The sequence below is a fragment of the Pleuronectes platessa genome, chromosome 11, assembly GCF_947347685.1.
Source record: "Pleuronectes platessa chromosome 11, fPlePla1.1, whole genome shotgun sequence".
Taxonomy (NCBI): domain Eukaryota; kingdom Metazoa; phylum Chordata; class Actinopteri; order Pleuronectiformes; family Pleuronectidae; genus Pleuronectes; species Pleuronectes platessa.
The window spans coordinates 12,020,365-12,038,985 of record NC_070636.1 but is presented as its reverse complement, the minus strand read 5'-3'; the positions used below and the strand labels follow the sequence as shown (position 1 = coordinate 12,038,985).

Below are 18,621 nucleotides of genomic sequence, written 5' to 3'. Positions count from 1 at the left end.
GGGTAATATAGAGGATAATATCGTGCTATAATACATTAAACTGAGTTATTTGTGAATTATATTTAATGCATGCTCTCATTCGTGTCGCTGGACGTCCGAGATGATTCATGTCTGCCTCGTTCCTCTCGGACAGTCGGACAATCTGGATGAACACACAGAATATGCGGTGTCGTTGGTTTCTTTATTGATGAAGATGCATGGTTTGATTCGGTGATTTATCCTCCACAGAGCCCGGGCCACACCGACGACAACCCTGGCCTGACTGCACCATGGTCAACCTGCTGTGCCTCTGCTGCGGTGAAATCCCTCAACTCCGCCCCCCTCCCCCCCGAGCGGCGGGAGGACCGCGGCGGGATCCCCGCTCCGTGCAGCCGCAGCAGCATCAGCAACAGCCGCAGCGGCATCAGCCTCCTGGCTCCGGCCCAGACTCCGTGAAGCTGCGCGGGGCCAACAAAGCCAATGGGGGGGATCTCCAGAAAGTGAGCATGTGAAAGGAGAAGAAGAGGAGTGAGTTTCTAACCCTCTCCCTCCCTGACATGCGAGAAGTGCAGGATGCTCTCCTCAGACCGGGACTCTGCGGAGGACACGACGGCCAGCGCTCCCATTGATGCTGAGGGAGAGGAGCAGGTGGAGCAGGAGGAGCAGGAGGAGCAGGAGGAGGAAGATCGAGAGACTGGGAGTGATGCACTGGAGGAGGTAGGTGTAGACGTCAACTAAGTTTCTTCATCTTAGTTTTAAGTTGGATAAAATAAAAAGACGTGGGAATAGTTAGTTATTTCAGTTTTATTTCAAAATCCTGTATCAATCAGCATATGTAATAATAATTAAAAAAAATACATTACACAATACAGCACAGAGATATAGTGCTGTAACAGGGACTAAAAACACGTTCAGACTTTTGCTTCGGTCTCCAGTCGGTCGCCACAGCCCTTATTTCACCCCCCAAAAATGTGTCAGTAGAGTTATAAAATCCCTCAGCAGAGCATGAGAGGTGCAGGGACAATGCAACAGCCACAAACATGTTGCTTGCACTCCTACATCTCAGGAGGCTTGAGCCAAATTATAAATGCATACACCATATCTGAATGACTTCAGGCAAAGTAAGAAAGGATTACTGCCTCTTCCTGAAACATTAATCAATGCCACAATCATGTGAAAGTTTACTAACTATACGTGTTTTAAATTATTTCCACAACATTTTCTTTTGTGTGAAGCCATAAGAGATTGAATTCAGATTTTGTCCTGTAATGGCTCATCCTCTCAGTGAAATGTATTTTAAATTACACGTACGATTCCTTCCACCTGCAGCCTAACCCAATCTTCTCTCGCTGAAATGTCAGAATAGAACATTTCACTTAATGGCCACAGTCGACTCCAGTGATGTGGAAACGAGCTGTCACCAATGGGTGGATGTTGCTCTGGATGGAGTTGTGTCTGGCTGTTTTAATCAAAGCCCCATATACCTTAGTGTTGATCTCTTTCATTCAACCTGCAAGTGTCAGTTCCATCATCCTCTATGTCTCTTCTAGCATGAAGTTATTATTCCATCTGGACAGTCTGCTGGGCGCAATCAGCCATGAACAGACAGTAAAATTACACCAGTTCTCTACAGACATTGCATATATATATAAGCTAAAGTGGAGCAGATTTTTGTCACAAACTATATTACCTGTTTATCATTAGTCAACAGATTTAATTCAGCTGGCTGTGACAGAGGATATACTGCTTTCCATCTGAGCTTTGATTTGGAGAAACTTGTCAGGGTTTAGAAATAGAGGTATTTCAAATGTGAGTATAAAAACATGCTGGGAAAAAACTACCCCATGATGTTATTAAGGTGAATGAGTACATAGTGTTTAATATCAGCAGCCAGGAGCCCTGGATGAATGAGATACTCCTTCCTCTCTCGTACACGAGAACCGAATCCTTATTTGCTCCATAAACAACTGAGGTGGAACCGTGCAGCAAAGTGACATCTCCACCCCTGTGTCAGTGCAGTAATGGATGGCCGCTTGTCAGCATAAATCGTTTCACTCCATAAAACACCAGAGGTTGTGGACAGCAACGCAGCCTGGTCTCATGGGAAGAAATGTCACTGGACAAGAATATTACAAAGGGCCCCAGAGTCGTTCAAAAATCTTAATGAATGTGTCTGACGAGATTGGATCTAATTACAATATTTAAAAGATCCTTAACTGCCCCTCTCACAGGTTATAGACTGTATAGATTTTCTTTTGTGGTTTAATCTCTTCATGTTTTAAGGGTTAAACTGCAGCTTCTTTAACTGTCAGTGAAATAGCTTTATCTTTGCTGAATTGGACAATTTGACTTATTGCAAATGTGAGCGCTTTGTGTTTCTTGTTTGTTTTCAAAGAGCTCACCACCCATGTCCCCATCAGATGAAGGGTAAAGCAGGAAGATATATAATTATATTATATTAGATTATATTAAGTTTTATTAGATTATATTAGATTATTTTATATTATATACAGTCGATTATTAATTACAGCATGATAAAATGGTTTTAGTGATTCTTCTAAATCACAATAATTTTTTGTATTTAAATATTTAAATATTACCATTTATATTAAACCTATCACATAGCACCTGATGGTTCCAATCATGAATGATCACACCTGCAGGCCCCCAAGGAAAAGTCATGAGTGGATACACCGTTAAGATGAACCTACAAATTGTATACTGTAAGCCCCGTTATATTTAGGGACCATGTTTAAATATTTATCCTATCACAGATGTTTCCATGTTGATGGAAACATCAACCAGCAAGTCACTGTGCCTCTATTACATATGTAACATTTTTATACTGTAAAATGTCACACTGTACATATCTTTGTCAAAATGTATTAACAAAAGTGAATTAAAAAAAGCAAATATTAAATATTGTACTAATGTAAAATATATATTAAACTATCAAACATTTATATCGATATCTGCCTACTAAGCTCAGAGTCAGCTGGGCTCTATTTCTATGATCACTACCCTCTGGTATTAATGTGACATCTTTACTAGCCGGTGCTTTTGCCAATTGAAATAAAATTAATTTCAGGATGAGAACCCCTCAGTTAATATTAGTCTGTCAGCTGCTTGGACACTCAGCCTCACAGGGACACGACTTGGTGTAATTGAATTCTGCGGATCTTTCTTTGGTTTGATTTACTTCACGCTTAGGTTTGGGAGAAGCTTGGTGATTTATCATGCAGTTACCTCATTTGCACCTCTACTGCAAGTCGTGATATCACTGCCATATTGCTCTGAAGTGCATTCCCCTCATTACTCTCTCTCCCTGCAGCAGCGTCCAGTGCAGCAGTCCCTGGGTGCTTGTGTCTGCCGGGAGTCCCAATGGCGCTGCCTGCTGCTCTCCCTGCTCATGTACAGCTGTGTGGGCGTGGTGGCCTGGTGTCGGCTCACCCGGGTCACCAAGATCAGCTTCAACACTGCCCTCACCTCCTCCTTCACGGCCTCCTTCACCTCCTCCATGCGGGGGGCGTCTGGAATGGGGGGCGTCGGAGGCCACTCGATGATCTACCACGACAGCCCCTGCTCTGACGGCTACATCTACATCCCCCTGGCCTTCCTGCTCATGCTCTATGTGCTGTACATGGTGGAGTGCTGGCACTGCAGAGCCAGGAGCGACCTGCAGTGCAAGGCGGACGTGGACAGCGTGTACGAGCGCGTGCTGCGGATGCGGGCGGCCCAGCCCTGCATCTGGTGGAAGGCCATCAGCTACCACTTTGTGCGGCGGACTCGGCAGGTCACGCGATACCGCAACGGGGACGCCTACACCACCACGCAGGTGTACCACGAGAGGGTCAACACACATGTGGCAGAAGGAGAGTTTGACTACAGCCATTGTGGGATGAAGGATGTATCGCGTGACCTCAGTGGCCTGGAGGGACATCCGGCCGCTCGCCTGCGCTTCACCAAGTGTTTCAGCTTCACAGAGGCGGGTCCAGAAAACGATTACCTCAACCAGAGAGCCAGGTTCTTCTCTGAAATCGAGGGGTTGGACGATTACATGGAGGCCAGGGAGGGGATGCAGCTGAAGAACGTGGACTTCAGAGAAAACCTGATCGCCTTTGTGGACCCAGATAGGATGCCCTGGTACACTTCCCATGTTGCCTTCTGGCTCGCAGCTCTCGTCATGCTGTCCTGGCCTCTGAGGGTGCTCATAGAGTACCGCACTTCTTACGTGCACTACCGCATAGAAAAACTATTTGGGTTAGAGTACAGCGGCCCGTCGCCTCTGGATGAGGACAGGCCGGTGGGGAGTAATATCACTTGTGCGATTCCCCGAGTAGACACACTGGACAGCACTGAGATGGAGTGGCACATCCGCTGCAACCGCCAGGTGATCCCCAGCTACTCAGAGGCCATGCTGATAAACATGAGCACAGCCGACTCTAACTCACCGCATGACACTGAGTGCACCTCATCCTCCAACGGCTTCCTGTTGGACAGCAGCCAGGCAGCTCAGAACTACGGTGCTCTCCAGAGCCAGGACGAGTGCGGGCGAAGCAGCGAGCCGCCGGCACAAGGAAGCGAGGCAGGCAGGAGGAGGACCATCACCAGCTCCAGCTGCTCCTCCATCTTCTCCTGCCGGGGAGCACTGTTCCAGTCCCACCTCTCCTCGGACACGTCTCGCCTGTCCCTCTGCCGCATGTATGGCTCCCATCGCACCGTGGCGCTGTGGAGGAGCCACAGCAGCAACCTGACGGACCCCTGCTGTGTGGACGAGCAGTGCTGCAGGTCCGACTCCAGCCAGCTGGCCCTCAGCGACAGTCCACCCACATACAGAGACGCTAGTTTCTTCCCAGTTCTCATTGTGCATCGGTCAGAGGGCTGTGGCAGCGAGGATGGGAGGGAGGTGAGGCGTTATTACATACGGAGAGGGTCGTCCTGTGTGGAGACGTCTCTGTGAAGGACAAAAAGAGGTTGACAGGTCAAGATTGATCAGTAACAATGGACAGAGTCAATATTTGATTGACAAAATTACATTAATGACAACATATGGAGAAAGTCTGTATTCTACTGTAAATATAAAGCTGCAGATTTGATGTATCGAAAAGCACTGGGACATTCTCACCTTAACACATCCTCCTTGTAACAACAACATTCACATTGTGTCTGTGTGTGTGTGTGTGTGTGTGTGTGAGTACACATTTTTGTTACCTCTTGAGGACCTCTTCCAATATTAACACTGACCTTGCCTGGTCCTGATGACGCAAACACAATTCCTGAAGTCCTGGTTAAGGTTAGGAGTAAGATGTGAATTGTGGTTAGTGTCTTAAAAACCATTTACCATGTTGTGGACGGTCACAGTTGACCCATAAGATTACGTTGTAGCCACTGTGAACGTGTTTCAGCTGCTGGTGTTGGCAATCTACTGGAACAATTCCAAAGGTTTTAGTCAGTACCATTAATTTACAAACCAAATTTATAAACATAGGACCAAGAAAATACCGGAATTCCCTTTTAAAGTTAGAAGTATGAGTTTGACATGGTTACAGTTAGGATAAGGCTTTGATTTGACTGTTAGATGGCCCTCAATGAATGGAAGTCAATGCAAGGTCCTAATGAGGATAGCTGCGCAAATGTGTGCCTGTGCGCATGTGTGCGTTTGTGTAGGCTGAGGGTATTTGACACATGACACTGCATGATCTAATCATATTCAAAAATAAAGGTAAAGAAATCTTCACCAGTTCTTATATGTGGTAAATACATTCGATACATTAATGAGAACAATAAATGAAACGAAAAGAAAAGTTGCATGTCTTTACCAAAGGTATTGTGTTTTGGTTTATTGATTAACAGCAAGGTGAAACCAAAGACACGTGTATTCTGCTTTTAGTTTTTTTCATAGAACATTTTTAATTAACACAACAAAGCATTAAACCCATGAGACATATGTGAACGTGTGGTGAATGTATAACTACAGGAAATAAAAGTGGTTCTGAAGGACCGTTGCATATTCAACATTGACTTGTGATCTTCTTCCCTGTCTGATTGAGATGAATGGTTTCAAAGTGGAATAATTTAAAGAATGGTTTAACATAACAGGAGGAGATTTTATCTTGAGTTTCCTCTTAATCTCTACACAAAGTGTGGATTAGCTGCCCGTTGAACCTGCTCATCCCATGATGAAGGATGAGCAGCACTCAGGTCATTCTGTTTGTGTGGTGAGGGATCCACCACATCCTCCACCACACAGGGGGATTTCAGAAGGACGTCCAGGGTTGGACACTGAGGTCTCTCACAGAAAGTCATTCACTAATAATCTCCCTGGTTTATAAAGTCACTGATGAAGCTGCTCTGACAACTGGTGGCCACTGGATATCGCTGTGGGACGTGAGCAGGGGTGGACTGGGACAAAAATTCAGCCCTGGCATTTTCTGTCCAGACCAGCCCACTACATTATCAGCGGACACCACATAGAAGTCCACAAATCTCGCGGCGTCTTCTCTCATGCATACTACTGTTACCACCTATCTCAAAGATGGCAACAAGAAGGGAGGCCACACACAAACCTCTCAAGCCAAAAGTAAATTTATTTAACTCCAAATTAAGATAGCTCTTACTACGTAGTGGGATGTGTAAAATATGTTACGCGTCAGTGGTGTTAAGGATCAACACATAAGCACAATAAAACTTGTGTGATAATAACAATAATATTAAATATTTCTCACCTTATCAGTGGAACATTTACACACAAATTATACCTATTAAATAGTTATCACCTCAGTAAACAATAAATGAATTGAAATATTACAATAAATTCAATGGCAAATATTTCAAATTAAACTAATTATTCCCTATAGGTTTACTTGTATTCTGTTTTCAATACAGCTTGATTCTGCATCTCTATTTACAGCTCAGCTATGGCAACAGTAAACGACGTTAGCAGCTCTTAGCTAGCTTAGCTAAATCATCTGAACAATAATAACCCATAATATCACAATTCGGCATATTAAAACAAAATCAAAAACGTTTTCTACTTTGTTTTGGACATGTCTAAAAAATGTAGCCTAGCCAGCCCCAGGCCAACGTTACTTACCATGTCTGCCTCCACTCGCTCATCATTGTCGAGTCCTCCTCGCTCGTCTCCCGGCGCACCTGCTGCTGCTGGGCTGGTGAACCCGGCACCAAACAGGTCCGTCAGTTTGGCACATGTAGCAGCCTCCACCTCCAGACACTTCAGCTTTTTTTCCCGATGCTTCTCAGCGCCACCCGGGCGTTTTTAACTCTTATTATCCATTTTAAGTTTCTGTCTCAGCAGCAGCCCGACCCGCGACTCCCCCCGCCAATGCCATGAGGTCCCGCCCCACCCTGGTTTGTGTTGTGATTGACAGCACTGTCAGGGCTCTCTGAGCCTGTCAGCCCATGATTGATTGACAATGACAAACAATAGGCCAATCATATGTGTCGATGCTGGCAACACACTGCTAGCCCTCTGTAGCCAATTGGCCGGCCCAATTGGAGGGAATTTAGAGAGGAAGAAGAGAAAAAAAACAAAACAAAAAAAACCAGAGCGGACCAGACCGGCCCCCATTGGGTCAACGGCCCACCGGGACGATGCCCGGTATGCCAGATGGCCAGTCCACCCCTGGACGCATCCCATAATGAGCAGTTGTGAGGGGGCACAGGATTAATGACAGTGGGGCTCCCTGTGAGGCTGAGGGTCATTAGTCCCACCCAGGGGCGTCGTTAGGCCTGTTTTAGGGGGGCTGAAGCCCCCCTAAAATGTGCTTCAGCCCCCCAAAATAATTATTGTGATTTTTTTTTTTTTTTTTAATTAAACTATTGTTTTACACATGGACAAGTTATTTATAACTCTAACATGCTACATGTCATTTTAAATTGACTTCAGGGCCATGAACATGTCTTCTGATCTGATATTGACCTCAAACATGAATAAATTGAAAAAAATGTGTATATATACAGTAAATATATAAATGATAATGACTTGTGTGTGTGTGTGTGCATGCGTGTGTATGCATGTGTGTGTACGTGTATGTGTGTATGTGTGTGTGTGTGTGTGTGTGTGCATGTGTGTGTGTGCGTGAGTGTGTGTGCGTGTCAGATGGGCGTGGTCAGTGTGATGGGTGGGCCCTCAGATGAGATGATAGTATTATTATTGTATTGTTGTCATAATTAATATATAGATTTGACCAAATGTAAAAAAGTTAAGAAACATTGTTTGTCTATGCTCTGCTGTGTTCATATGAATAGTAGCAAACTAAATGAATCACACTGATTTGTTTCACTCCAACACTGTGTTAATTGATCAATGAATCCTGTGTGTATATTCAGAAAGACAGAGGTAGATGTTACTATACTAGTTATTTTTATTTAAAAAGTTTAACATATTTACAACACATCATTAGATCATTTCAAATATGTACAAAGGGGGACAGGGGAGGGGTTTGTTTTGAGGAGTAGAAAAAGGGTGAGGGCGGGGGCTTCTCCACCTCTTCTCTCTCCTCCAGCTCATCTCGGCCTCCTCCTTTCTGTAGCTCAGTCCCATAGTTGGAGTTTTCTCCTGCTGCAGTTTCGTTTCCTTTCGGCCCTGAAGCAAGCACCTTCTCGTTCTCCTTCTCCATGTTGACCTCCACCTCACTGCTCACTTGTGCAGACTTGCTTCCAGAATTTTAGCCTTGGCCTGACAGTCAGTGAGCTCGGCCAAGCAGTCAACATAGGCCCTGAGGCGAGCATGCCCTTTCTCTACCTCCTTCGTTATGACAACATCTTTGTCTTTCAGCTGGTTTTCCAGCTGCTCCACCTTCTCCGTCAGGGCCTGGATCTCATTCTCCTTCTCCGTCTCCATCTCCCTCTCGGTCTCAGTCTCAGTCTTAATCTCCCTCTCCTTCTCCTTCTCCTTCTCCGTCTCCTTCTCCTTCTCCTCCTCCTTCTCCTTCTCCACCGCCATCTTTATGATATCATCTCTGTCTTTAAGATGGTTTTCCAGCCGCCACACCTCCTCCTTAAGAATCAAAATGTTCCTGTTGGCTCGGAGGATTTCGACATTGTAGATCGTCACAAGTTTCTCCTTCTCCTTGTCCTTGTACTTCTCCTTCTCTTTCTCCTTCTCTTTCTCTTTCTCCTTCTCCTCCTCCTTCTCCTTCTCCTTCTCCTTCTCTTTCTCCTTCTCTTTCTCCTTCTCTTTCTCTTTCTCTTTCTCCTTCTCCTTCTCCTTCTCCTTCTCTTTCTCTTTCTCCTTCTCTTTCTCTTTCTCCTTCTCTTTCTCCTTCTCCTTCTCCTTCTCCTTCTCCTTCTCCACCTCCACCTCACTGCTACATCCTGTATAAGGCTGGGGTGGCTCCTGGTGCAGCCTTGCTTCCATCAGCTTAACCTTGGCCTGACAGTCAGTTAGCTCAGCAAGGCAGTCGAGATAGGCCCTGAGGCGAGCGCGCCGTTTCTTCACCTCCTTCGCTATGACAACATCTTTCTCTTTCAGCTGGTTTTCCAGCTGCTCCACCTTCTCCGTCAGGGCCTGGATCTCATTCTCCTTCTCGGTCTCGGTCTCAATCTCCTTCCTCTTCTCCTTCTCCTTCTCCTTCTCTTTCTCCTTCTCTTTCTCCTTCTCTTTCTCCTTCTCTTTCTCCTTCTCCTTCTCCTTCTCCACCGCCATCTTTATGAACTCATCTCTGTCTTGAAGCTGGTCTTGCAGCTGCCACACCTCCTCCTTAAGAGCATTAATCCTCCTGTAGGCTGTGAGGAGTTCGTCATTGAGGATCCTCAGAATATCTGGTTTCTCCATGGTTCACCACAGAGAGTAGATGTATCTTTTGAAGAAGCTGTTGGATGAGTTGATGCACTGTTTTCCGAAGAGGTTTCTGCTCTTGTCTGGAACTTGAAGTCAAAAGGCTTTATGTCTGCAGGTGACAGGATGAAATAGTGTGTAAGATTTAGGTGAATTTGATCAATGAAACATTCAATATAAAACAATTGACACAGATAGAGAGACACACGCAGAGAGAAGGAGAGAGAGGGAGAGAGACAGACTGGCTGGTTTAAGCGAGAGATTGAGATTGAGAGAGAGAGAGAGAGAGAGAGAGAGAGAGTGAGAGAGAGAGAGAGAGAGAGAGAGAGAGAGAGAGAGAGAGAGAGAGAGAGAGAGAGAGAGAGAGTGAGAGAGAGAGAGACTCCCCTCCTGCTACGTGTGTATCTGGTTGCCATGGAAACTCAACTGAATGCAACTGCTCTCTCCTCACTGGGAAGAGAGAAATCTAAACTCTGAGTGCACCACTCAAACAACTATAATTCAGAAACTATAAGTCCTATCCGTGAAATAAAGACATCGGGAGAATTCCAAGACTTTGCCGGACACACAGATATATTTGAAATTTGTGAGAGTAAAAAAATGGGACCGTGTGAGCAAGTTATGCAAGTTGATGCTCCTTCCAGAAAAGTTTTCTCTGAAATAACATTAGACCCAATAGAGAGGGATTGTTTTTTTCCTTAAAGGAGCTACACACCTCATGTAATGTGCTCCTAGCATTAACTTAAGCTTCCGTCAACTTGTCCTTCAACACATTCAAACTACACATTAACCAAAAAATCACCAGTAAATTTTTTGGGGAAATAAAACTTCCCTCATCAATCACCATGGCACCAAGCCCCTTTGATTTGAATTTGAATCTGAATTTGATTTGCAGTGATGGAAGCTGTTGTTTTTTTACTTTATCTTAAATACTAAAGTTAAACACCAAGGTTAATCTTCCCAATGTTACAAAACACATCGTTTGGTAGAATAAGATGTGAAATGGGAACATTTCCTGGTGCTACAGGTGTTTTGTCCACAATGCCTCGCTCTGCCTGGCCTCGGTGACCTAACGCTACTTAGCATCACGTTAACACATATCACTCATTAAGATAAGCAGCAGAAAACACAAAAGAAGCCAGCAACAATATTTTCACATTTGTCATAAAAGCAACAGAAAACCGCACATTATCAACATGTAACAGCAGAAGCTTCATATTATACAGTGGTTTAATTTCAAACTTGAATAATGAGCCTGAATTGTATTGGTTAGCATGCTGGGTAAATACAGAGAGAGGGTGAGACATGACTTACCTCAGTCAAGGTCAGAGTGCAATAGCAGCTGTCTTAAAATTTAACAGTATTTAAAGCAATCAACAGCCAATCAGAGGTCTCCTATCAAAATACCAACTTTGATGCTGTTCATCAAAGCATCTAAGGAGGTATTGAGAGAGTGTCCCTGTCAATCAAAATAATCTTCTATTTCAAATCTTAGCATCTGGTTGCTATGGTGATATAACCACCTACTGATGAGGACGTTTTGCGATCATTTATTTCTGTAAATAAAAACAGGACGTTTCATTTTGGTGGACTTTTAATTGCGTCATTCTTGCAGCATCTGATCTTTAATTTTTTTAATGGCTCCTGTCTTATCACGTTCTTGTCTTAGTATTTATATATATATATATATATACATATTATATATATATATATATACAATATATATTTACATATATGTTTATATACATTAACATATGCATGTAATAAATGAAACAAAATACATTGTTCATTTCGTCGTGTAACTCTTAGCCGCAGTATTTCATCACAAACGAACATGTGAACATTATACAACCCAGGATATTTCCAAACAAAATTCAGACTTAAATAGTTTAAATTTATTTTACCAAGAGGTTCATGTCACACTGTATGGAGAATATTTAAGATAAGACGATTTTCTACAACCACAAATTCCATTGCACAAGTGTTTTGCAGCAGAAAATACCTTCATAGGTGTCTATGGATGAGAGTAATACAACTCAGAGCTCAAACAAAACCTAAAGAATCACGGAGACGGATGACCAATTACAATACATATGATTAACTGGATATGAAATGACTTCTACAAGAGGATATGACATTTTGATCATTTTGCGCAGCCCTAGTTTTCATTGAAATGCTTGTTCTCTCACATGAAAATACTTTGTTCTTTAAAATGCACAACAATGTTTGTCAGTAGGACTTCCTGATATCTTCCTCAACGATGAATGGACACACATTCTGTTCATCCACCGACTGCCCTACCTTACACATGGCATGACAGTATGATTTTGAAGGTCGGATTTCAAAAACATCTCAGAGTTAATTTTTACTGTTTTAGATTCTTAGTACTGGAGATTCTTAACATCTTTCTGTCTAAAGTTGATTTTAGGTCTATTTAAGAAGACGTGTACTGTTTGCAACAAATTGGTAGCTAACATGGTCTATCAATGAGGCCTAACTGGTTTGACCGCTGTAGAGGCTGTTGGAATATATGAACTTCATTTGTTTGGTTAATCTTTATAGTTATTTCTAGTTTCTTGGTAGTTGTTTGTTCTGCCTTAAAAGATATAAAACAAGCACGACGATCTCCATGACTTTTATAACTTCAGACGACAAGAAATAGCAAATAACGATTCAAAGGGAGCAAACAACATGGAACCTCGAACAAACACAGGAGAAATGATACATGTAAAATGATTTAGAACAGTCAATTATATTAATGATTAGATAATAAGATATAACAAATACGATTCTTAGTTTCAAAATGTACTCAAAGGAGAGACGTTTAAATGTGCAAGAGTATTGACAAAATGTGCAAGAGTATTGACATTGACAAATGTGACAACTGAAACAATAACATTTGTATTGGAAGCTATCAAATCTGCACCATCAGCAAATGTAGTCATCCTTATAAATCCTAAACATCTCATTTAATTCAATTCAAAAATATATCAGGTAGCACTATTTTGACATGTGACCATCAAATACTACAAATTGCAGCACTGACTGAGCTTTCTCATAGGTTTGACCCAATAGTTAAGTCTCTGGGCTTCAGAAGAGAGTTTCCCTTTACGTGCCACAATAAGAATCCTTTTCCAACAGGTTGGACATCTCCATCCAGGACAGGTCCCACTTTACCTCCGTCACATTCAACTTGGTGGCAGGAAGCACCCCTGCTGGAACTTCCTGTTTGGAAACAGGCCAGCAGCTCCAAGTGCAGAACTTCTGGTACCTTCAAGAAAATACAACAGGCAGTGAATCATTTACTTCACCACCTGTTGGGCTTGTCGTTCATGCAGTAGAAAAGTAGAAAGTAGGAAGTCAAGACGGATGAAAATTTTATAAATACTAACCTGTAGTGACAAACGAGCCAAACAGTCAAAGGAATGACGATCAGAAGTAGAACCCCACATGAAGCAATGATCCATTTCCAGGAACCTGATCAAGACGACATAATACTTGTTTAAATAAATAAAACTGTTATAATAACAACAACAATTGGATTTCCAATCAACTTGGCAGACAGATGTAGTAAGTGTCAGGAAAGGGCCCACTGTATTTTGGTATTGAGCTGATCCAGTCATTTTTAAACTCTTTCTTTAACATTGTGCTTTTAAAACGTTTTCCTAGGGAATAATTCTTGGACCTTAATGAAAAAAATCTGCCGTATGTAGAGGACTGATATCTATGAGTGTGTGAAATTTGGTGCAGCTTGATTGTATTTAAGGGGACTGCTGGGCCTTGGTGAATATGCGCTCTACTGAGTCCCATTGTAGTTTCTTTCATCTCATTAGATCCTGAGGGATCTTCCTGATGAAATTAGACCTTGATGAAGAGACAGAGCAGGAGGAGAACCAGACAACCAAAAGGCTTCACTCAATAATGGAAAATGTGTTGATTAATATTGAGTATTTCCTCCAAAACAAGTAGATGTATATGAATAAGAAAAATACCAGTGGAGGCTGGAGTCTCCTCTGATGTGAAGTTTCCTAAAAGAAACAACAGTTGATATGTGACACTGATCCACTTCTATAGAACACACAGCAGAGTGATGATGTTCAGCTGACCTCTGTCCGGTCTCACTGATAACCAGCTCTCTGGACTCTGCAGCTGTCTGTCGTGGGACGCACACCTGTAGAAGCCTTCATCTTCCCGTGTCACATTCTTAAGAGTCATCTTTATGACTCGGTCTGAACCGGACGAACTGTTAGAGTCAATCAATGCTCCGTTTTTAAAGAAGCTGGTTTGTTTGTGTTTGCCGCTCTGATGCTGATAACACAAGGTGACATCGTCATCCGTAAACACAGGGGAGGCTTGGGTCTTCAGAATTATGTCGCCATCTGTGGAAGAAAAATAGAAGGCAAGATTGAACTCCTACTACTTTTAGCCCCTAAGGATGCTGAATTTTTGCGGGCGCAAACATTCAGCATCCTTAGGGGCTAAGCCCCCCCTTTCTTTCAACCCTAGAAACGCCCCTGGTCCCACCCTCACTAAACTCTCGCAATTAACCCAGACAGGCAGAGCCTCGATTAGCAGAGGACACGGGGGACGAGTCCCATCGCTCAGCGGGGCCACGTCACCCCACATGCACCGTCACAGGCCGGTAGAGGGAGAAGAGCTCTGCAGGTTGGTTCTGTAGGTAAAGTTTCGCACCAAGAATATTTAAGGTTGCATTTTTGGGTCAGTATCAGAATAGTTCTTACACAAGCAGTGGATGTTCTCAACCTGCCTGTTTGGAAGGGGCTGTTTGGGCCGGTGCTGATGCTGGTTGCACGTTATCTTGCTGAAATTGAGAAAGAAAGAATGACCTGCAGGAATTGAGCTGTGGCAAGAAAAGTCCGACGAACACAAAGAGCAGTTCACCTGTTTACTCAACGTTCAGTGAATCTCAAACTGGAGTATCAGTTTTCATAAAGTAACAAACACAATCTTCAGACACAAGTTTTCAAAATAAAAGCTCTGTAATTCAGCTCGATATAAAGTATTTTAGCAACAAAATTAAGAATGTGCTTTTATTTTGTGGACAAATTGCTTAAGATAATGATTCTGTGAATGGTGTCGCCATGAGGGAGATCAGCATCTGCGACACACACGAACGCTCAGGTCAGTTTGATGTTGTTAAATAAAAAAAAATCATAATTATCAAAAGGATCTGGCAGAGCAGAAGATAAGTTCATCTCGGTCCACAGACTGAGGCACGCTGCCCAAGCCCCTCTGACCGCAAGCCGCTGTTTATACTGTTTATACTGAACCTACTGTGTGTGCTAATCACATCAAATTCAAAACTGCACATGTCAAGTGTGAAGCCTAAGACACGTGTTCCAAATACACACAGACTTCTGGAATCATCAGCTGAATACAATTGGAGTCGAAATTATATATTTTACTATCAGCTCTGGAAATCCAGAACAGAAAAGTTGAACCTCTGCACTAAAAAAAATACCCAGGGCTGTTTCAGCAGATACTGAGAATCACCGCCCAAGGTTGTATTAGCTGCTGTTTGCCTCCCACACTGAGCAGCATTCAGTTGTGGTGTACTTTATAGACAGGGCATGCGAGTGCAATAGACAAAGGTCAAGCTATTTCATTAAAAACATCTCGTCCTCCTCCACAGGCCACTGGGAGCGCTGCCAAGAGCGAGCGAGTGGAATCCCTCCGACACAATCAGGGCAGGAGGGACAGCGGAGTTACAGCGTCCATATGCATGGCCACATTCATACGTCAGGGGCTGCATTATGACCGATGGACAAAGAAATGCGCTGAAGGCAGGGGTGGACTGGGACAAAAATTCAGCCCTGGCATTGTCTGTCCAGACCAGCCCACTACATTATCAACGGACACCACATAGAAGTCCACAAATCTCGCGGCGTCTTCTCTCATGCATACTACTGTTACCACCTAGCTCAAAGATGGTAACAAGAACAGAGGCCACACACAAACCTCTTATGCCAAAAGTAAATGTATTTAACTCCAAATCAAGATAGCTCTAACTACGTAGTGGGATGTGTCAAATATGTTACGCGTCAGTGGCGTAAACAGTGTTTGGATGTGTGAAAATAAGGTGTGATGTATGTTGTAAGGTGCAGAAGCAAAGAAAAACAAAGGCTGAGGGCCCCATGCCCCTGGAAGCAGCCTTTAGATCTGCAGCTGAAGCCCAGCCCAAAAGGGCAGGCCCAGGGTGACGCCCCTGCCAGCTCTACCTGTGTCTGGAAAACAACTCCTCAGGCTCTCACATGTCCAGTGGTCAACCTGAGAAGGACATGGATACATTATAATGTCTCTAATCATCACAAATTAAGTATGATTTCATAAAACATAAAACATGATAAACTCACCAGACTAGAGGAGACTCAACAGACATGGTACAGTGAAGGCAGAGAGTGGAGGCAGACAGAGAGCAAGTCCTCGAACATGGACAGAGGGGGAACAACTCCTCAGGCTCTCACATGTCAAGTGGTCAACCGGAGAAGGACATGGATACATTATAATGTCTGAAAAATAAAGAAAATGTTTTCCTCTGTCCTGAACCTAGAGTTGAGAACTTTTTGGATGTGTGTTTCTTTTAAAACCTTTTGAAAATTATTATAATAATGAAGTATGAATTTATACATTAAAAAATACATGATAAACTTACAATTCTAACAGTGGTCCCAAATGTCCACATATAAAACGAAGGGAGAACGACTCCTCAAATATATCACAACAACCTGTAATAATTGATAATTTAGTGTACATGATCACACCATTAAGGATCAACACATAAGCACTCTCATCTCTATTTACAGCTCAGAAAGTTTACTGATGCTATGGCAACAGTAAACGACGTTAGTAGCTCTTAGCTAGCTTAGCTAAATCATCTGAACAATAATAACCCATAATATCACAATTCGGCATATTAAAACCAAATCAAAAACGTTTTCTACTCTGTTTTGGACATGTCTCAAAAATGTAGCCTAGCCAGCGCCAGGCCAACGTTACTTAACATGTCTGCCTCCACTCGCTCATCATTGTCGAGTCCTCCTCGCTCGTCAGGGCTCTCTGAGCCTGTCAGCCCATGACTGATTGACAATGACAAACAATAGACCAATAATATGTGTCGATACTGGCAACACACTGCTAGCCCTCTGTAGCCAATTGGCCGGCCCAATTGGAGGGAATTTAGAGAGGAAGAAGAGAAAAACAACAAAACAAAAAAAACCATAGCGGACCAGACCGGCCCACATTGGGTCAACGGCCCACCGGGACGATGCCCGGTATGCCAGATGGCCAGTCCACCCCTGGACGTGAGTATGTCAAATCCCACAGACTGCATCGAGGGTAAAATATGAATAACCTATTCATAAAAACTGTCTGAACTCCTGAAATTAAAACAAACTGAAGTTGGAAAAAGAGTTGAAAACAATTTGTGGTGTGCAGGTGCAGTGTTAGGAGACACAACTAGAGAAAATAACACAAAGAAAACTAAAATAGAAGTTGTTTTTAATTGTTTGACAGTTCAACATGAAAATGGAAAAATGTCTTAACTAAATTTGTTTAGCAATAACTTTCACGGAAAAAAGAAGAGAAGAAGAAACATTGTATATCACCTGTCACTGTCTTATAACTACAAGTAGAGATGGCCGTCCCCAAATTCACAATCACTCTTCAATTAATCAATACCCATTATCCCACTGCGCACATCCTGCGCAGAAGCCTACTGTGCAGGAATTGCGCACGCAGTTTTTCTTTTTTTTTCTTTTTTTTTTATTATTTTAAATTAAATTTTTCCCTGTTTTTATATTTAATTAATTTAAATTTACATAGTGTAAGATATTTAGCAATTAATAGGAGGAATCCTGCCAATTTAAAGATATCAGATTATTGCCAGTTTGAAGATGGGAGACTGTGGGATTTGAACCCGGTTCCTACTTGTTAAAGACGAACGCTCTACCGACTAGGCCACACCGCTTGCTGATTGCCGCGAGGAACTAAGCACACAAAGAAGATGGACAAATTATCGTATGCGTGTGTCCATGTCATTTTATGCTGCTTTTGATAAACACTTCAGAAAAAATATTTTCTACTTTACTACATATATTTGAAAGCCTTACTTAAAAGTTACTTTTATATTTTTGGCTTTTAGATACTGGATGATTTAACATGCTTTAAAACCTATTGTTAGAGAATGACCCAGTACTTTCCAACCTTGCCTTCGGAAGCCTTACAATAATCACAGTCTGCTGTGATGTTCTGAGGCTGCCCCCTGCTGGCTGCTGGGTTAATCAAAGCTGGTTTGTGCAGCTTGTGATTAACTAAAGTTGTCCATAAAAGAAAATCTTTAATATCCTTCAAGGGCAATTTGATTTACAACCAGCAATCAGTGCACGACCAAAATAAACCAATATATACAATGCAAAATTAGCTTTTAATAAATGAATTGATAAGTTGACCAAAAGAAAATTACCCCGTCAACTATTTAGATATTCTCTAAACATCTTCTACTTTTAATTTCCTGTTGTGTTTCTAATAATTATTAATGTTGTTGACATTTCCTTGATAAATGGGTGGAGGTTTTATTACCTCTGCTAAGGAGGTTATGTTTCATCTCTGATTTGTCAGTCAACAGGTTTATGTAATAAACTACTGGACCAATAACCACACAACTAGGTGTGTGGATCAGAGATGAACCTATACGGCTCTGTTGAGCTCTACTGAGTTCCAGTCTAGTGAATGAATCTGGAATCTTCTCTCAAACCCCCCCCCCCCCCCCCCCCATAGGGTTTGTAGTGTGAAGCTAATGAGATGTTTTATAAAGATGTGATCAA

At 42.7% G+C, this 18,621-nt stretch overlaps 2 protein-coding genes across 3 annotated transcripts; one reads left to right on the top strand and one right to left on the bottom strand.

Annotated features, from left to right (window-relative positions):
• Window positions 1–413: 413 nt before the first annotated feature.
• Window positions 414–5,994, top strand: si:dkey-13p1.4 (transmembrane protein 151B). The gene is made up of 2 exons (XM_053434475.1): window positions 414–696; window positions 3,311–5,994. The coding sequence occupies exons 1-2, from the start codon at window positions 553–555 to the stop codon at window positions 4,937–4,939; spliced, it is 1,773 nt and encodes a 590-aa protein (XP_053290450.1). The 5' UTR covers window positions 414–552; the 3' UTR covers window positions 4,940–5,994.
• A 6,641-nt stretch (window positions 5,995–12,635) lies between these two features.
• On the bottom strand, window positions 12,636–16,779 carry LOC128451427 (uncharacterized). Of its 2 annotated transcripts, XM_053435259.1 has the most exons (6): window positions 16,153–16,779; window positions 14,521–14,600; window positions 13,885–14,157; window positions 13,771–13,806; window positions 13,171–13,255; window positions 12,636–13,049 (listed from the first exon to the last, which is right to left on the bottom strand). In XM_053435259.1, exons 1-6 carry the CDS (start codon window positions 16,176–16,178, stop codon window positions 12,887–12,889), a joined length of 663 nt encoding a protein of 220 aa, XP_053291234.1. In that variant the 5' UTR covers window positions 16,179–16,779; the 3' UTR covers window positions 12,636–12,886. The 2 variants fall into 2 exon arrangements, with proteins under 2 accessions (XP_053291234.1, XP_053291235.1); XM_053435260.1 differs by lacking the exon at window positions 13,771–13,806.
• Between the last annotated feature and the right edge of the window lie 1,842 nt (window positions 16,780–18,621).